At 46.3% G+C, this 22,336-nt stretch overlaps 1 protein-coding gene and 3 non-coding genes across 4 annotated transcripts; 3 read left to right on the forward strand and 1 right to left on the reverse strand.

Annotated features, from left to right (window-relative positions):
• The first annotated feature begins 2,538 nt into the window (after positions 1 to 2,538).
• On the forward strand, positions 2,539 to 8,230 carry LOC144128899 (uncharacterized). The gene is made up of 2 exons (XM_077662689.1): positions 2,539 to 2,636; positions 8,119 to 8,230. The coding sequence occupies exons 1-2, from the start codon at positions 2,539 to 2,541 to the stop codon at positions 8,228 to 8,230; spliced, it is 210 nt and encodes a 69-aa protein (XP_077518815.1).
• A 12,448-nt stretch (positions 8,231 to 20,678) lies between these two features.
• On the reverse strand, positions 20,679 to 20,752 carry TRNAP-CGG (transfer RNA proline (anticodon CGG)). The gene has a single exon. It is a non-coding gene; the product is annotated as a tRNA-Pro (tRNA).
• A 51-nt stretch (positions 20,753 to 20,803) lies between these two features.
• TRNAP-UGG (transfer RNA proline (anticodon UGG)) lies at positions 20,804 to 20,880 on the forward strand. Its single transcript has one exon. It is a non-coding gene; the product is annotated as a tRNA-Pro (tRNA).
• A 415-nt stretch (positions 20,881 to 21,295) lies between these two features.
• TRNAP-CGG (transfer RNA proline (anticodon CGG)) lies at positions 21,296 to 21,369 on the forward strand. The gene has a single exon. It is a non-coding gene; the product is annotated as a tRNA-Pro (tRNA).
• Positions 21,370 to 22,336: the final 967 nt, after the last annotated feature.

Consider the following 22,336-nt stretch of genomic DNA (forward strand, 5'->3'; position numbering starts at 1 on the left):
TCACAGCTCGCCGTCGCCAGGAGCCGTTCCTAATCCTCTTTTCAGGACGACAGCACCTTTGGTCTAACATAGTTCGATGGCTCCTGCCGGGCTCGCCTGTTCCCGCTGTCGGAGCCTCCGATCACAACACACCATACATCCAGTAAGCGCGTTTATTTTTTCAGGCACAGCATTTGACACGACTGTTTCTATTGCAGAAAAGGCAGTGTACATACAAGCATGCTTTACCTTGATGTACAATTAATATATGGCATTTCTGAGTGCAGTTAAGAAAAAAAAGTTCGAAAAATTGAGTTCAAAGTGCATGTTTTCTTTCATACAGGGGCTACCTGTGCAATAAATATGGCATAGTACAGTGTACATAATGCATTTTCAGGACTAGAAAACATTTTGGCACATGTAAGATGTGTAAATACCAAAGCTAAGCTTTTAGCTTATCCCTATGTGGCTAGGGGTTTCACTCTGTGCTAAAAGCTGTACCTACTGCAAGGACACCACTGTACAAAAATGCATAATAAATAGTGTAAGGTGCAGTGGCTACAATGACTGCTGAATGACTAGAACATCTTCACTGATAGACAAAGATGTGTAAACATCACAGACACATCGCCAAGGAGATGGTGTGTGAGTAGAGGTTAGTTTACCATCACAAATCATGCAACACCATTACTGGAAATGCTCTACAGCTCCTAGAATATACAGACAGCTCCATTATGGGAAATTTTGAGCACTCGGTTATTGCCCCATAACTGACACCTAGCTTGGTTTGCGTAACACAGGGCTATGAAGTCTTATCCATGATGACACGAGACGGTGACAATGCCGAATGGCCGGACAAGCTCCTTATGCTATCGCATAATATGTGTGATAAGTGCAACTGCTTTCAAGCTACTTTTCGTCTAGGTATTTAATATCGTAGTCACTTTCAACTGGATGTTCCCTTTCTAACTGGAGCGGCCTGTATACAGGGTGCCTAAGATATGATGGACCATAACTAAAAAAAAAAAACCCAAGTGGTCTTCCGACCTGAAAGGAAGTGCATGTTAGAAGCTATGCAAAGTATTTAAATCCCTTCAAACACTGCCCTCAACAAACCCAGTTATACCAACATCACTCCGCCTGCTGAGAAAAATACAATAACATATTACACATCACTGCCCTGTCCTACCTACCTCACTTCCCTGGATCATATACATTTCAAGCGCTGTGTACCAGCAAACATGAACAAACTTGCTCAACTTTCTGTCCAGTTGCAATTAGCCGCTGCACAAGCTATACAACCAAACTACTTCTTTCCTGGTTGACTCTGCATCTACTACAAGATGAGTAAATAACGTTAATGAAACAAGCTTGTTCTCTCATCGGTGACAATAGCAAAGTTATCAAATCAAGTGCTTCTTTCTCTCTTAACAAACTAAGTGGAGCATAAACATCACAATTTCTGCATCTTGCACATGAAAAAAGAAAATCTACCGCAACAACTGAACGTCAACCGAACGGAGCCACAAAGATACCAACGGAACATCAAGTGCTTATCCCGATGTGGGCGGCATCACTTGGTTACGAGGCAGAAGAGTGATTGCTGCCACAGAGGCAGGCTGTGTCGGCTCTCATTTCCCGAACCGAGATTGCAGGCTATCATGCAGCTGCACCTGTCTGCTCCCGTCTTTCGGCAATTTGCTTCTGTGTGAACATTCATGGTTTTCTGGTATTTTCTAAAGAAAATAAACAGAACCACACGTCACTCGGTCATCGATAGGCGCCGACCGAGAACAGAGACTAAAGTTGTCGTCGTCGATTTTCGAGCCGAGCGCTGCTTGTAAGTTGATCTCGGCAGGCCCGTAGAATTCACTCCCTTAAATCAGATTTTTCTTCCCATTTCAGACATCCGCAAAGTACCTTGATTTTAGACGACACGCAAAAAAAAAAACAGTAACTAGACATTGAATCGGCTGTTTTCTTGCAGGCCGCCATGTTTACGTTATACCACTGCCAGCGCGCCCTCATGGCAAGAGAAGTTACCCTACAGCAAATTTAATTGCAAACTGGAAATGCTTCTAATTTTCCTTCCTATTGTTCAGTTTTCAACACAGTTTATTAACAAAATGAAACATTGCTAGTTTTCTTCAGTGCGTTTCTGTTTATTTTTAGACTAACATGTTCACGCTTTACCGCTGACAGCACACCTTCGGGGCAACAAAAGTGACTGAACAGCAAACTTAACTGCAAAACTGAAAACACTGCTTGTTTTGCTTTGTGCTGTTGAGTTTGAAATACAGTTCTTAGCAAAATAAAACATTACTCTTTTTATTCACTGCGTCTTTACAGCAAAACATTAGTCTACGGTCCCTTGTCGTGCGAATAAATGGTTCCGGGGCGGAGCCCTGCTACTAGCCACTGCAACCTTGCTCCTCATTGGCCGATTCCGCGGTCGGAATCTCACGGTGTCGTCATTGTGACGTCACGATCTCGAAATTGAGACTGTTTTTGAGAGCGATCCGTAATACCGCCCCTGTTTTCTGTGAAGGTGCCAGAGCGATGGCTGTCTCGTCATGCCTACGGCCGTTAAACTGCGTTTGCTACCAGGAATACCCAGCCGCCGTGCAGAAGCAGTCGGGTCTCGGCTGCGTAACAGAGCAACCGGTCCTTGAGACCCTGCGCCTAAACTCATGAGTGCTGGTGTTCGCTTATTTAAACATGCGCTATTACCGGCAGCCAGGCATGGGCGACTCCACTTAGTATAACAGCAAGCTTCTGCGATCGCGTAACCTCATTTCGAAATAACGCTACCGGTTCTAGCATTTGCCACTGAGTTTATCGTTCACAACATGATCCAAAACGCATGTGCATTCAGTGCTTTTCTACAGGAAAGTCGGAGTACTAGATTATCAATTTGTGTGTGTGTGTGTGTGTGTGTGTGTGTGTGTGTGTGTGTGTGTGTGTGTGTGTGTGTGTGTGTGTGTGTGTGTGTGTGTGTGTGTGTGTGTGTGTGTGTGTGTGTGTGTGTGTGTGTGTGTGTGTGTGTGTGTGTGTGTGTGTGTGTGTGTGTGTGTGTGTGTGTGTGTGTGTGTGTGTGTGTGTGTGTGTGTGTGTGTGTGTGTGTGTGTGTGTGTGTGTGTGTGTGTGTGTGTGTGTGTGTGTGTGTGTGTGTGTGTGTGTGTGTGTGTGTGTGTGTGTGTGTGTGCGCGCGTGTGTGTGTGTGCGCGTGCGTGTTCCCGCTGCGCGTTTCTGCGCGACTGTTCTTCGCGATGAAAGAAAGAAAAATGACGAAAATCGGAGTACGTGAGTGCCGCTATGCCGAAAGTATTCCGCGAGGAGCGCAAAAAAAGATAAAAGAGTGGCATCACGACCGGTGGGTGGGTGCTTGAGAGACGCCCGCCTGGTAAGCCACAGCGTGAACTGCAGCAAAGCATGTTACATGCACTTCTGCAGATGTATCAGCGCTAGAAGCACGGAGTTTGTGAACAAAGGTATACCCAGTTGCGGATGCTTTAACCTTAGGTGGCGCTTCGAAGTCACACCTTTGTTGTACTCTGACCATAGCGAACTGCTCTTTTGGGCTGTAATTATGCAATGAACGAAAACCGTCCACGGACACTCACCTCCTCGGAGGACGGAATAATATTTGGCTTTAGTTTTTTTATCAGACCAAACACGGTTTACATCTTGCTGGCTGACGAATCCTAGGTTTACGGGCTCGATTCCTGGCTAGGGCGCCGCCCGAAGTTGATGCCGGCTTCGCGAGATATAGGTGATGGACGAAAAAATGTACACTTACGAAGTAAACAATTTGCTATCCATTGCAGTAATTCATAAATGAGGTATCCAGTTTGGTGTGCAATGCAAACGCCGCCAATCGTCTGTCTGTGTTCGAAAATAAAAAAAAAACGAAAGCTTGTCTTTTTAAGATTCGTTCGTTTCAAGTGCTGTATCGCAGCCTAAGGAAAAAAAATCCCCTGTCTTCCGGGGAGCTCGTTTCCCCGGCACTGCTTCGGTGGTTGGGGGGATGCATAAAAATTTCAGAAGGAAGGCTGTTCACCCACGCCGCTCTCCAGTGTCGCCCCTAACTAGAGAGAGAGAGAGAGAGAAAAACTTTATTGTCCAGAGGAAATCGGGGCATGCCCCTGCGTACCCGCACGACCCCACTTCACTCAAGTGTTTATGTCCCTAAGGTCCATAACACTGGCAGCCCGGCCTGTGGCGATGGTCTGCACGGCCGGGTCCTCTGAGTGCAGCAGGGTCTCCCAGTCCTCCCAGGTCTTGAGGTCCTCTAGGCCGCGCGGGGGAAAACACATGTTTCCAGTACGCCGAGTTCACATCAATGATGGTGCTACGCAGTACCATGTCGGTGTCCTGAAAGCTCTCAAGGGAGTTTTTTTCTATTATGTGTTTGGTTAGCCTAAATTATACTGGTTGGCTATTTATGCACCAACCAGCATGTTCCGCTCACTGGCGACATTAGGACTGTAAGCTCAACGGCGGGGTAATCGCGCACTTTTTCAGCTGCTAAACTCTGAAGCCCATGTGGTGTTACTGCTTTGAGTCGACAGTTTCGAGACCGATTTTCTGCTAGGCGGCACTAAGTGCATTGTCACGCGTTTCCCACTGGCTATTCAATATTAGCTTGTTTCAAGGGGGTGAAAGTAAAAGTGCAAGAACGGTATTGTGTGTGAAAGTGCAATCAAGAAACTGATAAAATCATTCATCATTGAAATTCCTGTACGAAATAACTGACGCATACCCCCCCCCCCCCCCCCCCCCCCCCCAATTTGCTTCAGTTCCTGAGAAACTTGGTCACGCCTTCTACCTTGCTGCCAGAAACACTGCGGTCGTTCAGTACAATGCATACTGCATGTATGCTGTTAGGACAAAGACACTGCCCTTGCTGGTAACCAGATTTGTCAGCTGAAGTGACAACCTAGTCTCCCGCCTTCGCATTTACGTCGAATGTTTGTGACTATATACACCACACGTGTGAAGCAAGCCTGAAGTGCATTTTTCGAGGCTATTGCACAGCTTGAGTACCTCTCAAGCTAGCTAATCTAGTCCGAGCAATGTTCACGTTTCTACCTTAGTCAAGCCTCAATGAGAAACCAAATCCTGAAATAAAGCTTGCTTACTGCACAACGGAAGAGTCGTCTATAGGGCATGTAGTTGAGCGATATATGGAAAAAGCAACTGATGCAACAAAAGGATTGGGTACGAGTCGCAGACGATACATTCCATTCATTCTTAAACACTGCTCACTTGCACTACAGACACACACACGCACGCACATTCTCTACAAGACCGCAGCCGCCCTCTGCACTGCAAAATTAGATCAGGACGAATTTATTTGACAACGCCCATTACTCTGCCCGAGACAATCGCATTTTCCTTTCAGGAGCCATATTACCGGCTATGGGAAATAGGAAGCGCAGCACCTTTTGCACCTTCCATCCGGTAATTTTCAGAACACAATCAAGCGTTGTTCGCAGTTACAGTAGCAGTTATCGGAGGGGTAGCTGAAAATATGTCTGGCGTCATTGATTGCTTATCTAATACATGTCCGAGTGCGGGTATATGTCTTGTTTCAGTCCCGTTTTAATTCGAAACCTTTATTGCAGGTGCCGGCAACTGGAGAGCGAATTCTGAAGTGTTATTCTGGCGTCCAGTTATACTAATTTCTTCAGCTGCAGTAATAATGCAGAAACTAATAACTGTAAAGAAAAGTGCATTCGAAGCAGTAACCAGAGTGCTAAATCTTGGTTGATATCCAGGGGCAGATCCAAGTTTGTCCTAATTTGTTTTGTTTTTTTTCAACAGTGTGGGCTATCACACAAGCTGGGTCCAGTTGAGACGTCTGAAAGGGGGGATGAATATTGGGCCTCAAACTAAGTGCGCATGCTTTCTCAAGTCATCATTGTTGAATATATTTACAGGGATGTATATTGTGATCGGCTCCATTTAGTAAATATGCTTATAAGGCCCTTTCGTGGCTGCAGACGCTCAACTGAGAGGAAGCGCTAGGGGTCAGCCCACCCTGACCGCTCCCCCCTGAGGATAGGCGCTATATATATAGTGCTGAATTTTCCGCCACCATTCTGTGTACTGCTTGCTACATCAGGTCAATGTTGTCATTGATTCAGGCGCAACCGAGAGAGAGAGAGGGTTTATTGACTTGAAAGGCAGAGAGGTCGGCCTGAAAGATGTCTGGCGTTCTACTCTGCACTGGGGAACGGGAAAAGGAGAAAAAAGAGGGTCACGATGCGGGTGATGATGATGGGAGGAGGCAGATGAAAAAATACATAAAAAATGCACACTTTCTGACATCACAAACGCGAGGCAAGGTCCGTGTCGCTTAAAAAGCGTGAGAGCGCTCGCGTTGCCTGACCAGTTTTCAAACTATCTGGCCAAGCGCCGAGGATCAAATCCTCCGAGAGGGTCCTTCTGTCCATAGACCTCAAAACAGATGCAGGCATATGTCTTTAACGTGCACATGCTGGACACACCACTAAAACATGTTCTATAGTCTCTTGCACGCCACATGTGGTACAGTCTGGGGAGTCCGCTTGTCCTATTAATTGCAAGTATTTGCGCGTGAAGGCGACGTTTAAACGTGATCTATGGATCACGCATGCAATAGGGCGTGGTATTCCGCGAGGAACAGAAAAGGTCATCGCCGGATCTAGCCGCTTAAGGCGTATGTGTCGAGTGTGTGGTAGGGCCCAGTACCTAGCCGTCGCACTCCTCATCGATTCCGAAAGGAGACAAGTGGTGTCCGGTCTAGAGAACGGCACAGCTGTACGCCGGACACTGCTGAAGGCGCTCCTTGCTTCAGCGTCGGCTGTCTCATTTCCATCGAGTCTGCAGTGTCCAGGGATCCACTGAAACACTATACGGTGGCCTTTTTCCTGAGCAAGTGACAGGAAACTAATGGCATCAAGAGCCAGAGCTTGGTAGGCGGTGTGGCGTAAGAAGCATCCCAAAATTTGTAGCACAGGTTTACAGTCAGTGAAAATGGACCACTCCTGAGGCGGTTTTCCGCAGATATGGCGGATCACTTCCCGAAGGTCCGCAAGCTCTGCAGCGGTTGAAGTAGAATTGTGTCCTAAAATGAATCTGCGGGTTGTCTGCTGAGCGGGGATTGCGAAAGCTGCTGTTGATACCGTTGGTGACACAGATCCATCCGTGTATACGTGCACACAGTTTTGGTATTCTGACCAGATGTAGGCAAGAGCAAGTTGCTTAAGTCCGCTAACCGGCATCACAGATTTCTGGATTATGCGAGGGACATGCAGCTATACTGAAGGCTGGGCCATCACCCATGGTGGCTGCAAGGAATGATGCGGCAAGGCATAGTCTGGTGGCAATTCGGAGATCGATGGAAGCGCAGGGCACGTGCAAAACTGCTGTCCGGTCGCTCATCAAAAATCTCCTTCAGCGGATGACAGGGGTACCGTGTAAGCGCGCGTAAATATACACGAAGTCGTTCATGTGACAAGAAGATCGATATTGGGCACGCACGAGATTCCTCAATCGTGTCTTTGTTCGATGCACAACGTGGTAATCCGAGGAATATCTTGAGCGCCTCCGCTTGGACACTCTCTAATGTCCGCAAGCAGGAAATACTCATGTTAGAGAGTACAGGAAGGCTTTAACGAATGTAGCCAATAAAGAGGGTATCGTAAAATCTTAGCAAAGAGCGCTCCGTTGGGCCCCATTTAGTGCCTGCTACGAACCGAAGGACATGGCAAAAAAGAGGGTCTTTTCTTTAGCATATTTATATGCCTCGAGCATGACAGATCGCGGTCAACAATAATGCCCAAAAATCTGTGGTGGAAGACGTATTGTATTGCAACCCCTTGAAGTGTTACCGGGTAGCGGCAGACAGACTTGCGCGTGAATGCGACCACAGCACATTTTTCAGCTGCCAAGTGCAAACCCTGATGTCGTAGATACCTTGAGGTAGATGACACGGCTCGTTGTAATCTCGCGCGCATTTGCGAACGTGTCGAACCCGAAGCCCAGATGCAGATATCATCAGCATAGGCACTGATGTGAATGTGGGTGGGAAGTTCACTCACCTGTCCACTCAATGCCACGTTAAATAGGGTTGGGCTGATAACTCCTCCCTAGGCGCTACCGATTCGCCCCATACCACCAATGCGTACTGCGGATGGGGCGGCGGCTCGGAAAAAATAATAGGCGTCCACTGCCCTCTTGCATTCTGAAAGCACTTACGTGTTGATTTGCAGCATACACACCTGTTAGATTTCATTTCGCCTATATCTGAATCAAAATAAAATGCGTTAGTTTAATCGATTGGTTGTTGATAGAAACAAACGCAATACTGACAAATGTAAAATGTAGGCCGCCTACAATTTGTAAACAGTGCAGCACAGCAACACCTCGTACCTCGTTGTTGTTTCCAGCGCCTGAGAGGTTTTTTATATTACATGCAGACCACTTTTGATTTCAGGGAGTGCGCTCAGCTTATTCAATACTCGTGTAGCCTAGGCCTATTGGTAATTCAACTGCTCCACATGAGTTGCTTAAATGGATCTTAGAACCGCAGCAGAACCACAAAAACTGAACGAAATTGTGAGATTTCAACCACCTGGCTAATTGAAAAGGGAGTCACGACTAACGACTATCTAACAGCTTACCCAAGGTATGATCCTTCCCAGTGCATCACAAAATTTCATTCTACGATTTGTCCAGCTGCCATAAGCAGCTGGAGCAGGGGAAATGTTTTCGCTTTGGAACATCTCAAAATCAGTATGTTGTTAGGGGGCTTGGTCACCCCTTCGCAACAAAAAGTACACATCTGTTTTTATTTGAGCCAGGTGGTAAAATATAAAATTATGTGCAAGGCAACTAAGCATAGCAGTTGAAAACACTTTTTGGCTTCATTAGAAGTATCCGCAGAATCCTTCCGGTGGTTGCTCGTAGCTACTCTAGATGATGCCTAAATTTGAATTCTTGTTGGCCTGCGGGTGCAAGCACAGCTCGTATCATACATGCTTCAAGTGCTCCTCTGCCAGTCGTGGGAAATGTAACTGCAGGCACAATGAATCACTTCTTCCTACTAACAGTGTCTCTCAAATGACTTGACAAATAGCAGAGGAACAGGGCCCGATTGTGATAGGAGTATTCCTACACACCAAACTGTGTTACGTGCTCTCTAGCAGGCAGGTTCTGCTGGGAGAAAAATCTGTGTTATCTGTCCAACCGAGTCTGTCCGCGTAAGACGTAAGTTTGCGGCGTGACCGTTGATCAAAGGATACGTGTGTCTGGGCATCTCCATAGAATCTGCAGCCGGGTGGATCTGCAAGAAACCGGGAAAAGTTTGTGCCAAGCAGGCGCTCACATCGGCATCTGATGCAGCAGAAGGGCATCACATAACTTCATAAGACATTGGAATTGGTAGCCCTCACCTTGGTGCACTCAAGAAAAGATGAACCTGAGGGCAGCCTCACTGGGGTCCCTGGCTGTAGCGGGACCTCCTCTCTTCCACGAGCGAACTTCTTTTTGAAAGGAGCCGCCGCGATGGCTCAGTGGTTATGGCGCTCGGCTGCTGACCCGAAACACGCGGGTTCGATGCCGGCTGCGGCGGTCGAATTTCTATGGGGCCGAAGTTCTAGAGGCTGGTGTACTGTGCGATGTCAGTGCACGTTAAAAAACCCCAGGTGGTCGAAATTTCCGGAGTCCTTCACTCACAGCCCGCGTCGTTTAGGGACGTTAACCCCCATAAATAAAATAAACTGTCTTTTTAGAAAGCCTTGTGAAGGTCTACTTCATTGGTGCTGGGAAAGCAATTGTGCTGGTTCCTCATGCACCAGAGAGGGATTCCCGTAGCTCGCTGCTCCTAATAACTTCATTTACAAGCTTTCCGACATACTGTGCAAACGGACACCTGACATCGTTCCAAAATGTTCCATACGAGTTATTTATTACGGATGCAGGATTATACTTTGTTTAAGTCGGACGCATTTCGATGGGGCACACTGTATGATGGTCCTTCCGCGCTTTGGTCGTCTTTACTGTCCTGTGTGCATTGCCTGAATTCCTGTGCCGTAGCATGGCAGCGCTCCGCATTTTCTTTAAAATGACGCGGGGTATTTCTTAAGGTGGCCATTCCGACTAATGACCTGAAGGATGAGATAGTTTACGGGTTCACTTTTTAAGTGAATCAGCTGCCTCTAGGCACGGGGCTGAACAGCAATATGATGTTGCCTTGCAAGAATTCCTGCTGAGGAATATGGCGTAGACTTTGATGCAATATCAATCAGGGCACTATGCAACGCCTCGAAGGCAAATGTTTGGCTGTGGGATGACATCTTAACATGATGTTTGAAGAGAATCTTGTCCCCGGTGATCTTCTTGAAGTGTTTGTATGTGTGGGAATCTGAAGGAAATGTATGCTTTAGAAAAGTTATTTTGGCAGGGGCGACAAAAACCTACTGGGGTCCATCCAAACTATCGTGCTCTCAAGCCTGTCTTCGTGGAGACACCTTGGATCACCTATTCCATGTCCAGAGTGCATGTTGACGAGATGATTTTCCATTCTCAGCCAGATGTCGAAGACCAGCTCTGCCTCCTCCGGACTGTGCTGTCCAGTTCCTTTGGTTGGAAGTGGTTTGAGCCTACATCTGCAGCTCCAGGCATACAGCGCGCTTGCTTGCCGCAGCCAGCTTTTTTCTGGCACCTTAAATTTAAAGAGATGTATTAGGGAAACGTGCACCACATTCTCTGCAGCAACCAAGCCTTTCAATGAGACTATCAGCCATGCCCTCTGTGCGCGTGGCTCACTGCAATCCAATAGTACCGACTATTTCGCCCGTATGTGTGAAGAGCTTGCCTCTCGAAATTGTCATGATGAGTTGGAGAGTACTAGGCGCAGTCAGAGTGTGGTTTGTCGAGAAGTGGCTCACTACTGCATGTGACCAGGACGAAGAATGCAAGTGGCAAGGCTTCCTGTGTGACACAGGCAGGGCAAGCCGTTACTCATGCCACTGTAGGGAAGTTCCTGAAGACGTGACGTGCTGCAGAAACAAGCAAACATATATCCCCGCGGAATGTGCGAAATTTCAGTAAGGACTTACACAAGACGTCGGCTGTATTGCTGTGCTCGAAAGCACCATTGTCATGGCTCTGAAAGATTGTTGTACAAAGCCAACCACTCATTTTGCTTCCTACAGCATTTAGTTGAGAAACCTGGCGCTGGTGCTACCTTGGATTACTGGTTTGGTTTACATTTCGTGCTTTCACAACAACTATAACTGGCCTGGCTACTTGATTAGTTCTCTATCAGGAGCATGACCTCGGCGATCACTCATATCACTGTGCATTTCTGCAAAGCCTGATGCCTTCATTTACCTGCCACATAATTTTATAAGGTCATCAATAACCAGCCTACACTTACGAGGCCAAGCACAGAACCTTGTTAGTTCTATTAGCTTCTGCAAATGACGAACTTTTACGGCATTATACAACGCCGCATAACTTTTGGAACAAACTACACTTCCAGCCTGTCGAGTGTTCGAGTGAGCGACCCTACTGAACGATGCGAACGTTTGCGCAAGTGAACACGTTTTGCGCAGTTACCATTGCCGGAGTTGGCAAACAAACGGTGGGGACAAAAAAGAGAAGAAAAATTATTGGGGTGATCAATGTAATTGGTGCGGGTGGAATGAGTTCATGCTAAGAAAAGTCATTCACACAAACTTAGCACGACTGTTTGGCGCTTCGGGGCTGGTTGCTCGATTCTATCGATGGCGGAGAATCTAAGCGCGGGCAGAGCGTTCCGGCGGTGGCGAGAGTGACTCGCGTCTCTTATAAAAGCACATGCCTCAAAGTGCTCAGCGCAGAAGCGGATAGTCTCTGGCAAATCCTCGGCCCCGGTATTGCGCCCTGCGCGACGCAGCCATGCGCTACGTCGCGGTTCATCCACCGGCAAGGGGGACAGGCGTAGCCCCTTTGAAATGTTTTTCGAACTTCGATTATTTTACGTTCTCACCAAACAAACATCCGGTAGAGCGAGAATATCACTCTCGAACTGATAACCCTTGCCACAAAACGCGACGGCGTTCCATGGGTAACACTAAAAAGTTTAGATCCACGGATGTCGTGGGATTGGAAAACTGGGAGTGGGGCAGATACAGGACGTGCGAGAAAGTGGAAGTGCAATCACCGGCGCACAAGACGGAAAAAAATTAGGGCATGCGATTCCTCCGGAGGAGACGGTCGGCCGCATCACTGCTGGGGCAGCAGACGGAGAGCAAAAAATGGTCCGCTTGCTTCGGGCTTGTTATTTCGGTGACAGGTCCTCTGAACCACAAATATGCGGTAGCTCCATTAATATATTACTTACGTTTTGTCTAAAAAACATCGCAGTGGTGGCTTTGTGGTCTGAGCATCCACCTCGCATGTGGGACATGCGTGGTTCGTTCCCCAGTGCCGCCGGGTACCCACCGGTGGTACAATGGGTACAATCTCTCTCCTGGTCTGGTGCTCGGCTTATCTAGGGTGAAATCATTGGGAAATTAGTCTCTGACCCCGCCTTGAGTAGAAGAAAATACCTTGTGTCATGGTGTTCTTTGGCAGCAAATGCCCTTGCGCCATAAAAATCTATCATCATCATTACGGCGTGTCTAAAAAAAGCACAAAACTAATTTGGGCGCCTTCACGGATTATATTGTTTTCATTGGGTTTCCAATGGTGATGAAGTTGAATTGTCGCGAAAGCAAACAGTCCATGCGTATATTTATTTCCGCGGGCTTAATTTGCGGTTATGTTGTCTGCGGCTGAAAGTATTTGATCAGGGAAACTCCAAGAAACACATTATAAATTGAGAAAGAAGTTTTCTAGGACACTCTTTAGCGCACCTTTAACGCTGCGCACTGCTTTCTTCAGCTAGTTCTCATGATTACTAGGCTCGTAGACCTCATTCAAGGCAAAATAAAACAGACTACCAGAAGCTTTGCTTTACTCCTTTAACCAACAACTTCCACTAGTGGTTTCCTTAGAAGAATGAGCGCGGAAACGTCGGAAACGCAACCCTCGATTGGCGCTTCCCTACCCTGAGTCGCTGTATACAACGCCTCTTCATACGCAAGGAGACTCTGCCGTCAACTGTGATATTAAATTACAAGCACCAGCACCTGGCGAGTGAAGGACGGGAACGGATTATGAAAGAAGCATGATCATCGCAATTTTGTGCTATGCAAACGCCTCAGAGTGGCGCGGTATGCAGCTGTGCTAGCATTAGGCACGGAACTTGACCCTTAGTAAAAGCCGTCACGCGCCGGAAGCCTTGAAACTCCAGGCGATGCACGCCGAAAAGATAGCCCGCCGACCCGGATCTCCGCTTCGCCACGCGGAGAAACAAAATAGGCAGTCGTAAACTGGCTAGGTGCTATCTGCGAGTACTGTAAACGTACCATTTGGTGATTACTAGTTTTGCGGCTGCAGGTCACACGTAAAGTTTCGAAGGCCCCCTTTCTGGTCGTCTTCCGGAAAGCGGGCATGACAGCCCGCTCTGCGCACAAGCCGAGCTGCTGAAACGAAATCGGACCGCCAGTGTCCGTAAATAGAGATATCACGCAAGTGCGGCGTACTGTGAACCACACCCGGTAGCGTGGCGTTCTCTGACACCCGCACGTTTTTCTCCTTCTTTCTAAGCGTTGGAAATTCTATCGGACAGCAGGTTTCCTTTTAAAAGCATTGGGCGTTTAGTGGAAGGGCCGCCCGCAGTCTCCGCGTACGCGGGGCGTCACTGATTAGCAATAGTACGTGAGCCGGAACTCGGGTATACTGCACCAAGCCAAGCAGGAGCATGGGGCGTCCGCCAGGGCACACGCTGCTCCCGGACCTTCCTGCAGACTAGCGATGCCGAGAAAAAAGTGTTGCTACAAGGGTTGATATGGAGCCCATTAGAACGATGAGGTGACCAAGACACCGCCTCAGGAGTCCGAGTGGTGCGCTGCAGCCGTGGTGCAGGCACTGGCCGTCGAGACATCGCATGGAACGTCTGTCTACGAGACACTGCATGAGCTCACTGGCCGCGTTTCGGAAAGGCCGGACTGAAACATGAATGCACAGTTTTCTGATTTTCAGCATGGCTGTGACCAGGCTTTCAGCGCTGTTACGCGTGTAATTGAGTTTGCCCATGAAATTTCCTGAAGCATTGAAAGTGGAGCCGTGTGGACGCCTTATTTATGGATTTCTCTAAGACGTTTGACTCTGTGCTACATTCTAATCACGTATTCAAACAAAACTTCACCTTCAAAAAACCGCCTCTGGTTATTTGGATTGGTATATTTCTGTCGCGCCCGTCACAGTTTATTTGTTATAAATGAACTAATTCCTGTCATGTTGATGTGTTAAGTGGCGTCCCTCAAGAATAGGCGATTGGCCTTTATTTATTTTTAATGTGCATAACGGCTTAACTCGGAAGATAACCTCACAGATGCGCCTCTATGCAAACGGCTCTGCATTATATCACTTAATTATACCGAAAATGCTCACCTCCAACCAAACACCTCGTTTGCAAGTTCTGAAACCTGGGCCGATGCTCGCAATTAGTGTCATAATTGAAACAGTCATTTTATACTTCACGTGATTGCTTTAAACTCCGGAAGCGGATGTCGGTTCGGTTGCGACTGTGAGCGGCGACAGTGTGTGACTGCGTTGCGGTTGCCGCAGTGAATTGTCCAGGGCCGCTATTGCTGTTTGTCGACAAATTAAACGCGGCAGAAGAAAAATTCAGCCACATTTTAGTTGCCCATCAGATGCCACAATAAATAGGTAATCAAAAGGCGCCTCGTTCACCCACTGGACCTCATGAATAAAAATAGCATTTTAAACACTCTGTTCTGTATCGTAAAGGCGGAATGCACGCAAATACGCGCAGTCTGATAGTAACAGATGGCGGCCGCTGCAGGCGCCGATCCCCGATGGTGTCAATAAAAGACAGCAAGCTTGTTCACACAACACGGTGTTTTACATTCATGCTGAAGCAAAAAGTGGAGAGGAAAATTCATGTTGTGCACTGACTCGCTGCCGAATGCGCACACTGTGCAGTGTTAAACCAACAAGACACCGTGGCGACTTGGAGTCTGCAACATCGCGAAACATAAGTTGCTGCTGTGATCGATCCGTTGCGCCGACGGTAATTTACGTTTTTCATTCCTTTTATGCAGGCACTCGCAGGCAAACATTCCTCAACTTGAAAGCTATTGACATTTCCTCATAGAAGTCGGTAAATTTTGCTTGCTCTGTAGCGTCAATGCGCTGAGCGGTTACAAGATCAAAACAAGCCAACTGTACATAGAATATACCATTCAGCGCAGTCAAGCTGCAGAGCAACGCCAATACAATCTAGCCACTGTTGTCGCCTTACTGGACCTTACTTCTTTGTATCCATGTGCCTACAAAACCAAATTTGATCTCCCGACCATGCCTGATATTACGACACTGGTATTTCGACAGTGGTGTTGTAAAAATAACAGCTTTTGAAACTAACTCCATCAGTATACGTATCGACAGCGTTCAGGCAATGCATAAGACTAGGGTAATATTAATTCATATTTTTCAGCAATCTCTTTCATCAGCTGTCGTGGGGCAATGAATGGAAAGTGGGAAAAGTAATTCCAGTTCCAAAAAAGGCTGCATCATATTCTCATCATAATTACCGACAAATATTTATCACTAACATTCCTTCGAAGTTAATGGAGCATGTCATCTACTCGCAAATTATGAAATTCCTAGTTTCAGTTATTTTTTTTTTTGCCTAGTCAACATACTTTTCTAAAAGGTACGTTTATCCTGCGACACTCCATTAGCATCGCTCATTAACCTTTAAACCCTCCGCTAACATTCCAGTAGGCGCCCTGTTCCTAGATTTCGAAAAGGTCTTGGACGAAGTTCTTCACAAGCGTTTTTTTTCTAACGCTGTGACGTCTGAACCTTAATTGCTTTATTTTGGAATAGGTTCGTGACTTTTTTGCTAACCGGCAGCAGTTTGTTTTGGATAATAGCATCTGAGGCGCCCCAAGGCACCGTCCCGGGGCCCCTTCCGTCGTCATTTATATAAATGACTTACCGGCCAACATATGTTCTAATGTGCGCGTGTTTGCAGACTACTTCGTTATTTACCGCCCAAAAACACACTGTAGTGACCAACTCCGGCGATTTGACAGTGAATGCGTAAAAACCTGGTGTAACCAAATTCTAATGTCTTTAAAAGGGAAGAAAACATCTCTACTGTCCTCTCATCGATGGTTCTTCCAGTCATCTTCGAACTGCTTTATCTCCAACATCGATATCACTGCTGTGACAGAAAAGAAAGGTAGGAATAAAAAAGGAAAGGCAATTGGAGGGGACACTCAAGCTCCGCCTTAAGGGTATGACGAGGTAGCGTTAATGGGTTAACACCCATGTATGCATAATAGGTCGTTCTCTACTTTACATTCACAGATCCCTGGGAGTCCTCGTACTGCTCCTGCGCAGTCGTGCAGCGGTTAAGCGGTGCGGCACTGCCCTGCAGTGTGATGACAGGTGCTCCCTGCAGTAAGCCTTCTGCGCCCCGGGCTGATATTCGCGAGGCACCAGTCATTAATTTAATTGCCTCCTGCCACGGTGGGCAGTTCGCTTACTATCCGGGTGGGCAGGTTGTGATGACGGCGCAAGGTCGCCTGACCTAGGTGGCCCCACCTGCCTCCAGGGTCGCTCTCTGGACACCACCTGCCAGAGTCATGCTCGTGATTTTACGCTCACAACGCCGACGCCGACAACGCCGGATTTTTTGGGCAACGAGGCCTTTAACACTATGGCGTTATTATAAATACTTAGGTGTTCTTTTAACCCGCGATCTTAATTGGTCACATAACATAACGCAGATACTAACGAAGCTAATCGCGTTCGCGGTTATTTTCGGCGAACCGTTGGCCTAGCACCCCCGCCAGTGAAGTTATTAGCTTATTTAACATTCTTTCGTCCCAAACTGGAATACGCATGCGCTGTTTGGGAGCCCATCAAATTGACCTTTCTAACCCACTAGAAGCAACACAAAACTTCAAAGCAAGGTTCGTTCACTCGGCCTATTTAACTGCTTGTCACTGAATTAAAACTTAATGCTCATCTTACAAACTTAGCAAACGGCCGTACGATTGCAGGAGTGAGCTTTTCACACAAGTTTTATTATCATATCATTATCAAGTCTGCTAACAGCGCTGCTTACCTTATCTTCAGCCGCACGGACCTCGAGAAGGCCGTTTACTCCCCCCCCCTCCCCCTTCCCATCTCCTGCCCGGAAATGTTTGTATCTGTCATCATATTTTTTCTCATTCAAAATGACTGGGATGACTTGCCCAACGCCGTTTTCATTCATTCCGACCCATCATCGTTCCGAGCATCCACAGAATCAACCATGTGTCCGGAAATCCACTCCCTCATGTAATACCCCTTTAATGGGACCTTCTAGGTAGAAATAAATAAAGTAAATAGTTTGTTCATACTGACGTACACTTATTGGTTGCATTAAACCAACTCAGCCTACAAAGTGTTACAGAGACCCTAATAATACCCATTTCTTTGATAGAGTGAACATATATGCAGGTTCCCTCCGTCCCTTTGTCATCGTGGCTTTCAATAAGCTGCCCAACTCCTTTCATTCATTTCCATGAGGAATTTATTGCTAAACTTAGCGGTATAATTAACGGAACACTAACATCCCTACTCATTCCATTTTAGACTCCTTTAGAACACATTTTTAAAGATTATTTTCCTTCTACTTCTAACATCTGCAGACATGAGCAGGCTTGTCTAGAGCACTAGAGCGGTGCACTGCTGGATAAATAAAGGGCAATATTAGCGCAGGTGGTGTCTTAGGAGTACGTCGCTCGAGCTTCTATCGCTCATTTGTCTGCGCGCCTTCACTTGAGTACAAGTGTTCCTTCTGACGCATTACGTCTTTACCAATTTCGATTGCTTTGCTTCCTTCTCTCATTCATTCTCTCCAGTGCTCTAGACAAGCTTGCTCACCTCTGTGTTGTTTGTTCTTACATTGCAACAACACCTGCTATAGGTCCAAATGATGCTCCATTATTTATAAAGAAAAAAATAAAGTGAACAGCAAGCGCAGCTGTTTTGTACGAGCAGCTTTATGTGAAACAATTGCGGAGGGCACTTAAACTATACTTACGTGCTGCAAATGCGAAAGCATGCACATGAGGTGTTCGGCTGCGACGGTGGCGTACTGCTCTAATGCACTGGCCAGTCAGGCTGATCTGTACGCGCCGCCCCAATGAAAGTTGATGAAACAACGATACCCAAACCCAGCGCGAGGCACTGGCAGTTTAACGCGCGGGGTGTGGTGCTGTGGTGAGGGCGCAGTGCTCTAATGAAGTAGCCAGCGAAGCTGATTTTTTCGCGCCGGCCAGGGTTTGAAACCCACTTAGGGAGAAATTTTACAGGCGAACATTTATTTCTTTTTCCTGATTATGTAGGCGCTCCCGATGACGTCATGAGGTCGCGTGGGTTTTCAGACCATCTTGCGTTAACATGAACACCGGATTTTCCGCCTCATGAGGCTTATATATAATGCTTTCGCCTAAAGAATCTTGGGCAAATTGTATTGCAACGCGTTTATGCTACTGCTTTAAGTAGCCAGAAAAATAATGGGCATTCGATGATGTTGCGGTTATATTAACAAAAAATACATAACTAAATATCTCCGTAGCAGCCTATTAAGCCGTCCTACGCAAATGTCATTTCTTGTGGGAATCAATTCATTTTCCACTATGCGGGCTGAGTTGAGGTCAAAAGCAAGTTATGATTTTTCTTTTTCAAGAGAAGGTTGCAATTTACTCTCTTTAATTGTGAACGAAGTTGCATGCTATAACTCTCTACCTTGAATCCTTTTTTTTTTGTGCTATATATGCAGTTCTCTTGCTGCTTCATTCCGCTATAACATGAAGGAGGTTACCTGTCGATGCTGGTGATGAAGGCAAGTTATGATAAATAAGGCACCTGATGTCGAGTACCAGTAACACCATCGCGCACCGAATAGTGCACCGACTTCAGCAGCTTTGTGCTAATTGTTAGCAGGTGTTATGAAGAAATATGCAGTGCATTTATTTATAATCTTCATTTTAGTGTGTGACCTCTCTGATCAAGATCACGCTTTGTGTGTGATTCCCTGAGAATGAAAAAAAGTTGACATGAGGGGCATAACCTTGTTCTTCTACCTTCTCCTAATTATATATCTTTCTCTCACGATTACACTCAGCAGAAAATTGTTGTTACCTGCTTATATACCAACACAGCATAGTCGAGCAGTGGACTGAATCTTTTTATTACAGCGAATATGCCCTGTCAAATGTAACCACAAAAATTAAATGCGTACATTAGACTGTTATCGCACACCTCAATTCTTTGTGCTGTAACCACAATGCACTTTACTGTTTTATCTTTCTTTTGTCCGCTTTAGTATCGCATCATAACAAACTTCCTTGGAGCTTGATAGTCAGCTTTCCATAATCATTTAGACTAGTGTAAACAAGTTTCCATGGAAATTACAGCTATCACTCACTGGGATCACTCACTTGGTGGGCTTCAAAGCATGCACATAACGATAGTGTAGGCATGGTGGTGAGCGCCTGCTGCTTATGCAAAGAAACGTGCTACACAGGACCTTCATTTACTACCTGTCTCGTCATCTAACGGGATCGACGAAACGGCATTGTGTAAAGGCTCCTTTATTTATGCTCCCCTAGTACCTTGAAGATTCCCCAAGTTCCACATGTAAACTTTGTGGAGGAGCAACACAGTTACAAATGAAGACACGCAAGTAAGGATGTTTTGCGGCTTATGCGTACAAACCACCTGAAGCATACGTGACGGATGAGGGGCAGTTTTTCAGTAAAGTTAAATCTGCGTAGTGATTGGCTTGCTATTTGTTGCAATGTATGGACAGTTTAAATTTTGTTCCTATGAAAAGGTCTATACACGAAACATTGAAGGGAAAAAAAACTGATTCTGTACTCTGATATTTACTTTCTAAAATTTGCCCTCTTTGAGAGGTAATCATGATGAGACACAGTGTAGTCAAATAGTAGAATATAAGATTGCATTGCAGTGATTATCTTGCAGTGAGTATCTGTGTGTTTTTCCTTTTGCAAATAAAATATTATTTCATGTCTTGTAAAAATGTTCTCAAACATGCGTGCAAGTACAGGCATCCACTACCCCAGCTTGCTGCAAAAGTTGTGATCAGAAAAAAGTTTCTTTAAATGACAAATTCTATTCAGGTTAAAATTTTTTGCAAGCTTTACGGCACGAATAACGTGTTCCTGTTCAGAGGATTTTTTTACATGATGTATAAGACATGAACACAATAATATATATATATATATATATATATATATATATATATATATATATATATATATATATATATATATATATATATATATATATATATATATATATATATATATATAGCAGACAAGGTAAAGTAAATGAGGGGCCCGTTTGACAAACTTATGAAGGGAGCCAACAGTCACCGAAACCAAGGTGCATAGGGGAACGTTATTATTTTTTTTAATGTGTTGTGCTTATCAGAGGGATAATATTACTTACATTAGTAAATCTCTTAAAGAAAATTACTTATAAAGCAGCAGAAAAAACAACTATGCCGCCTGTGGGATCCGAACCCACGACCTCCGAATACCGCGTCCGGTGCTCTTACCAACTGAGCTACGGCGACGGCTGTCCAATCTGCTGCTCTCGTGGGTATTTATGTTTATTTGGTTGGACAGCCGTAGCCGTAGCTCAGTTGGTAAGAGCACCGGACGTGGTATTCGGAGGTCGTGGGTTCGGATCCCACCGGCGGCATAGTTGTTTTTCTGCTGCTTTATAAGTAGTTTTCTTTAAGAGATTTATTAATGTAAGTAATATTATCCCACTGATAAGCACAACACATTAAAAAAAATAATAATAACGTCCCCCATTGCACCTTGGTTTCGGGGACTGTTGGCTCCCTTCATAAGTTTGTCAAACGGGCCCCTCATTTACCTTGTCTGCTAATAGCTTAACGAGGGTCTCGGTTCTGGCAGTCTTGATGCCACAGGTTGCTTAAGAGGGCTCTCGCACACTTTCCGCCCTCGCCGTTAGATGGCATTCCACGTCACGGTATTACAGGACGTGCTGCGTCCGCCGCTATGGTCGAGGGTGGCGCAGGTGAACACTCTCAAGGTTCGTGTACACCAAATAAACATAAATACCCACGAGAGCAGCAGATTGACCAGCCGTCGCCGTAGCTCAGTTGGTAAGAGCACCGGACGCGGTATTCGGAGGTCGTGGGTTCGGATCCCACCGGCGGCATAGTTGTTTTTTCTGCTGCTTTATAAGTAGTTTTCTTTAAGAGATTTATTAATGTAATATTATCCTACTGATAAGCACAACACATTAAAAAAATAATAATCGCGTTCCTCTATGCACCTTGGTTTCGGTGACTGTTGGCTCCCTTCATAAGTTTGTCAAACGGGCCCCTCATTTACCTTGTCTGCTAATACCTTAACGAGGGTCTCGGTTCTGGCAGTCTTGATGCCACAGGTTGCTTAAGAGAAGGCTCTCGCACAGTTTCCGCCCTCGCCGTTAGATGGCATTCCACGTCACGGTATTACAGGACGTGCTGCGTCCGCTGCTATGGTCGAGGGTGGCGCTGGTGCACACTCTCAAGGTTCGCGTACACCAAATAAACATAAATACCGACGAGAGCAGCAGATTGGACAGCCGTCGCCGTAGCTCACTTGGGAAGAGCACCGGACGCGGTATGCGGAGGTCATGGGTTCGGATCCCACCGGCGGCATAGTTGTTTTTTCTGCTGCTTTATAAGTAATTTTCTTTAAGAGATTTATTACTGTAAATAATATTATCCGACTGATAAGCACAACACATTAAAATAATAATAACGTTCCCCTATGCACCTTGGTTTCGGTGACTGTTGGCTCCCTTCATAAGTTTGTCAAACGGGCCCCTCATTTACCTTGTCTGCTAATACCTTAACGAGGGTCTCGGTTCTGGCAGTCTTGATGCCACAGGTTGCTTAAGAGAAGGCTCTCGCACAGTTTCCGCCCTCGCCGTTAGATGGCATTCCACGTCACGGTATTACAGGACGTGCTGCGTCCGCTGCTATGGTCGAGGGTGGCGCTGGTGCACACTCTCAAGGTTCGCGTACACCAAATAAACATAAATACCGACGAGAGCAGCAGATTGGACAGCCGTCGCCGTAGCTCACTTGGGAAGAGCACCGGACGCGGTATGCGGAGGTCATGGGTTCGGATCCCAC

This window comes from Amblyomma americanum, chromosome 1 (genome assembly GCF_052857255.1).
Source record: "Amblyomma americanum isolate KBUSLIRL-KWMA chromosome 1, ASM5285725v1, whole genome shotgun sequence".
Classification (NCBI taxonomy): domain Eukaryota; kingdom Metazoa; phylum Arthropoda; class Arachnida; order Ixodida; family Ixodidae; genus Amblyomma; species Amblyomma americanum.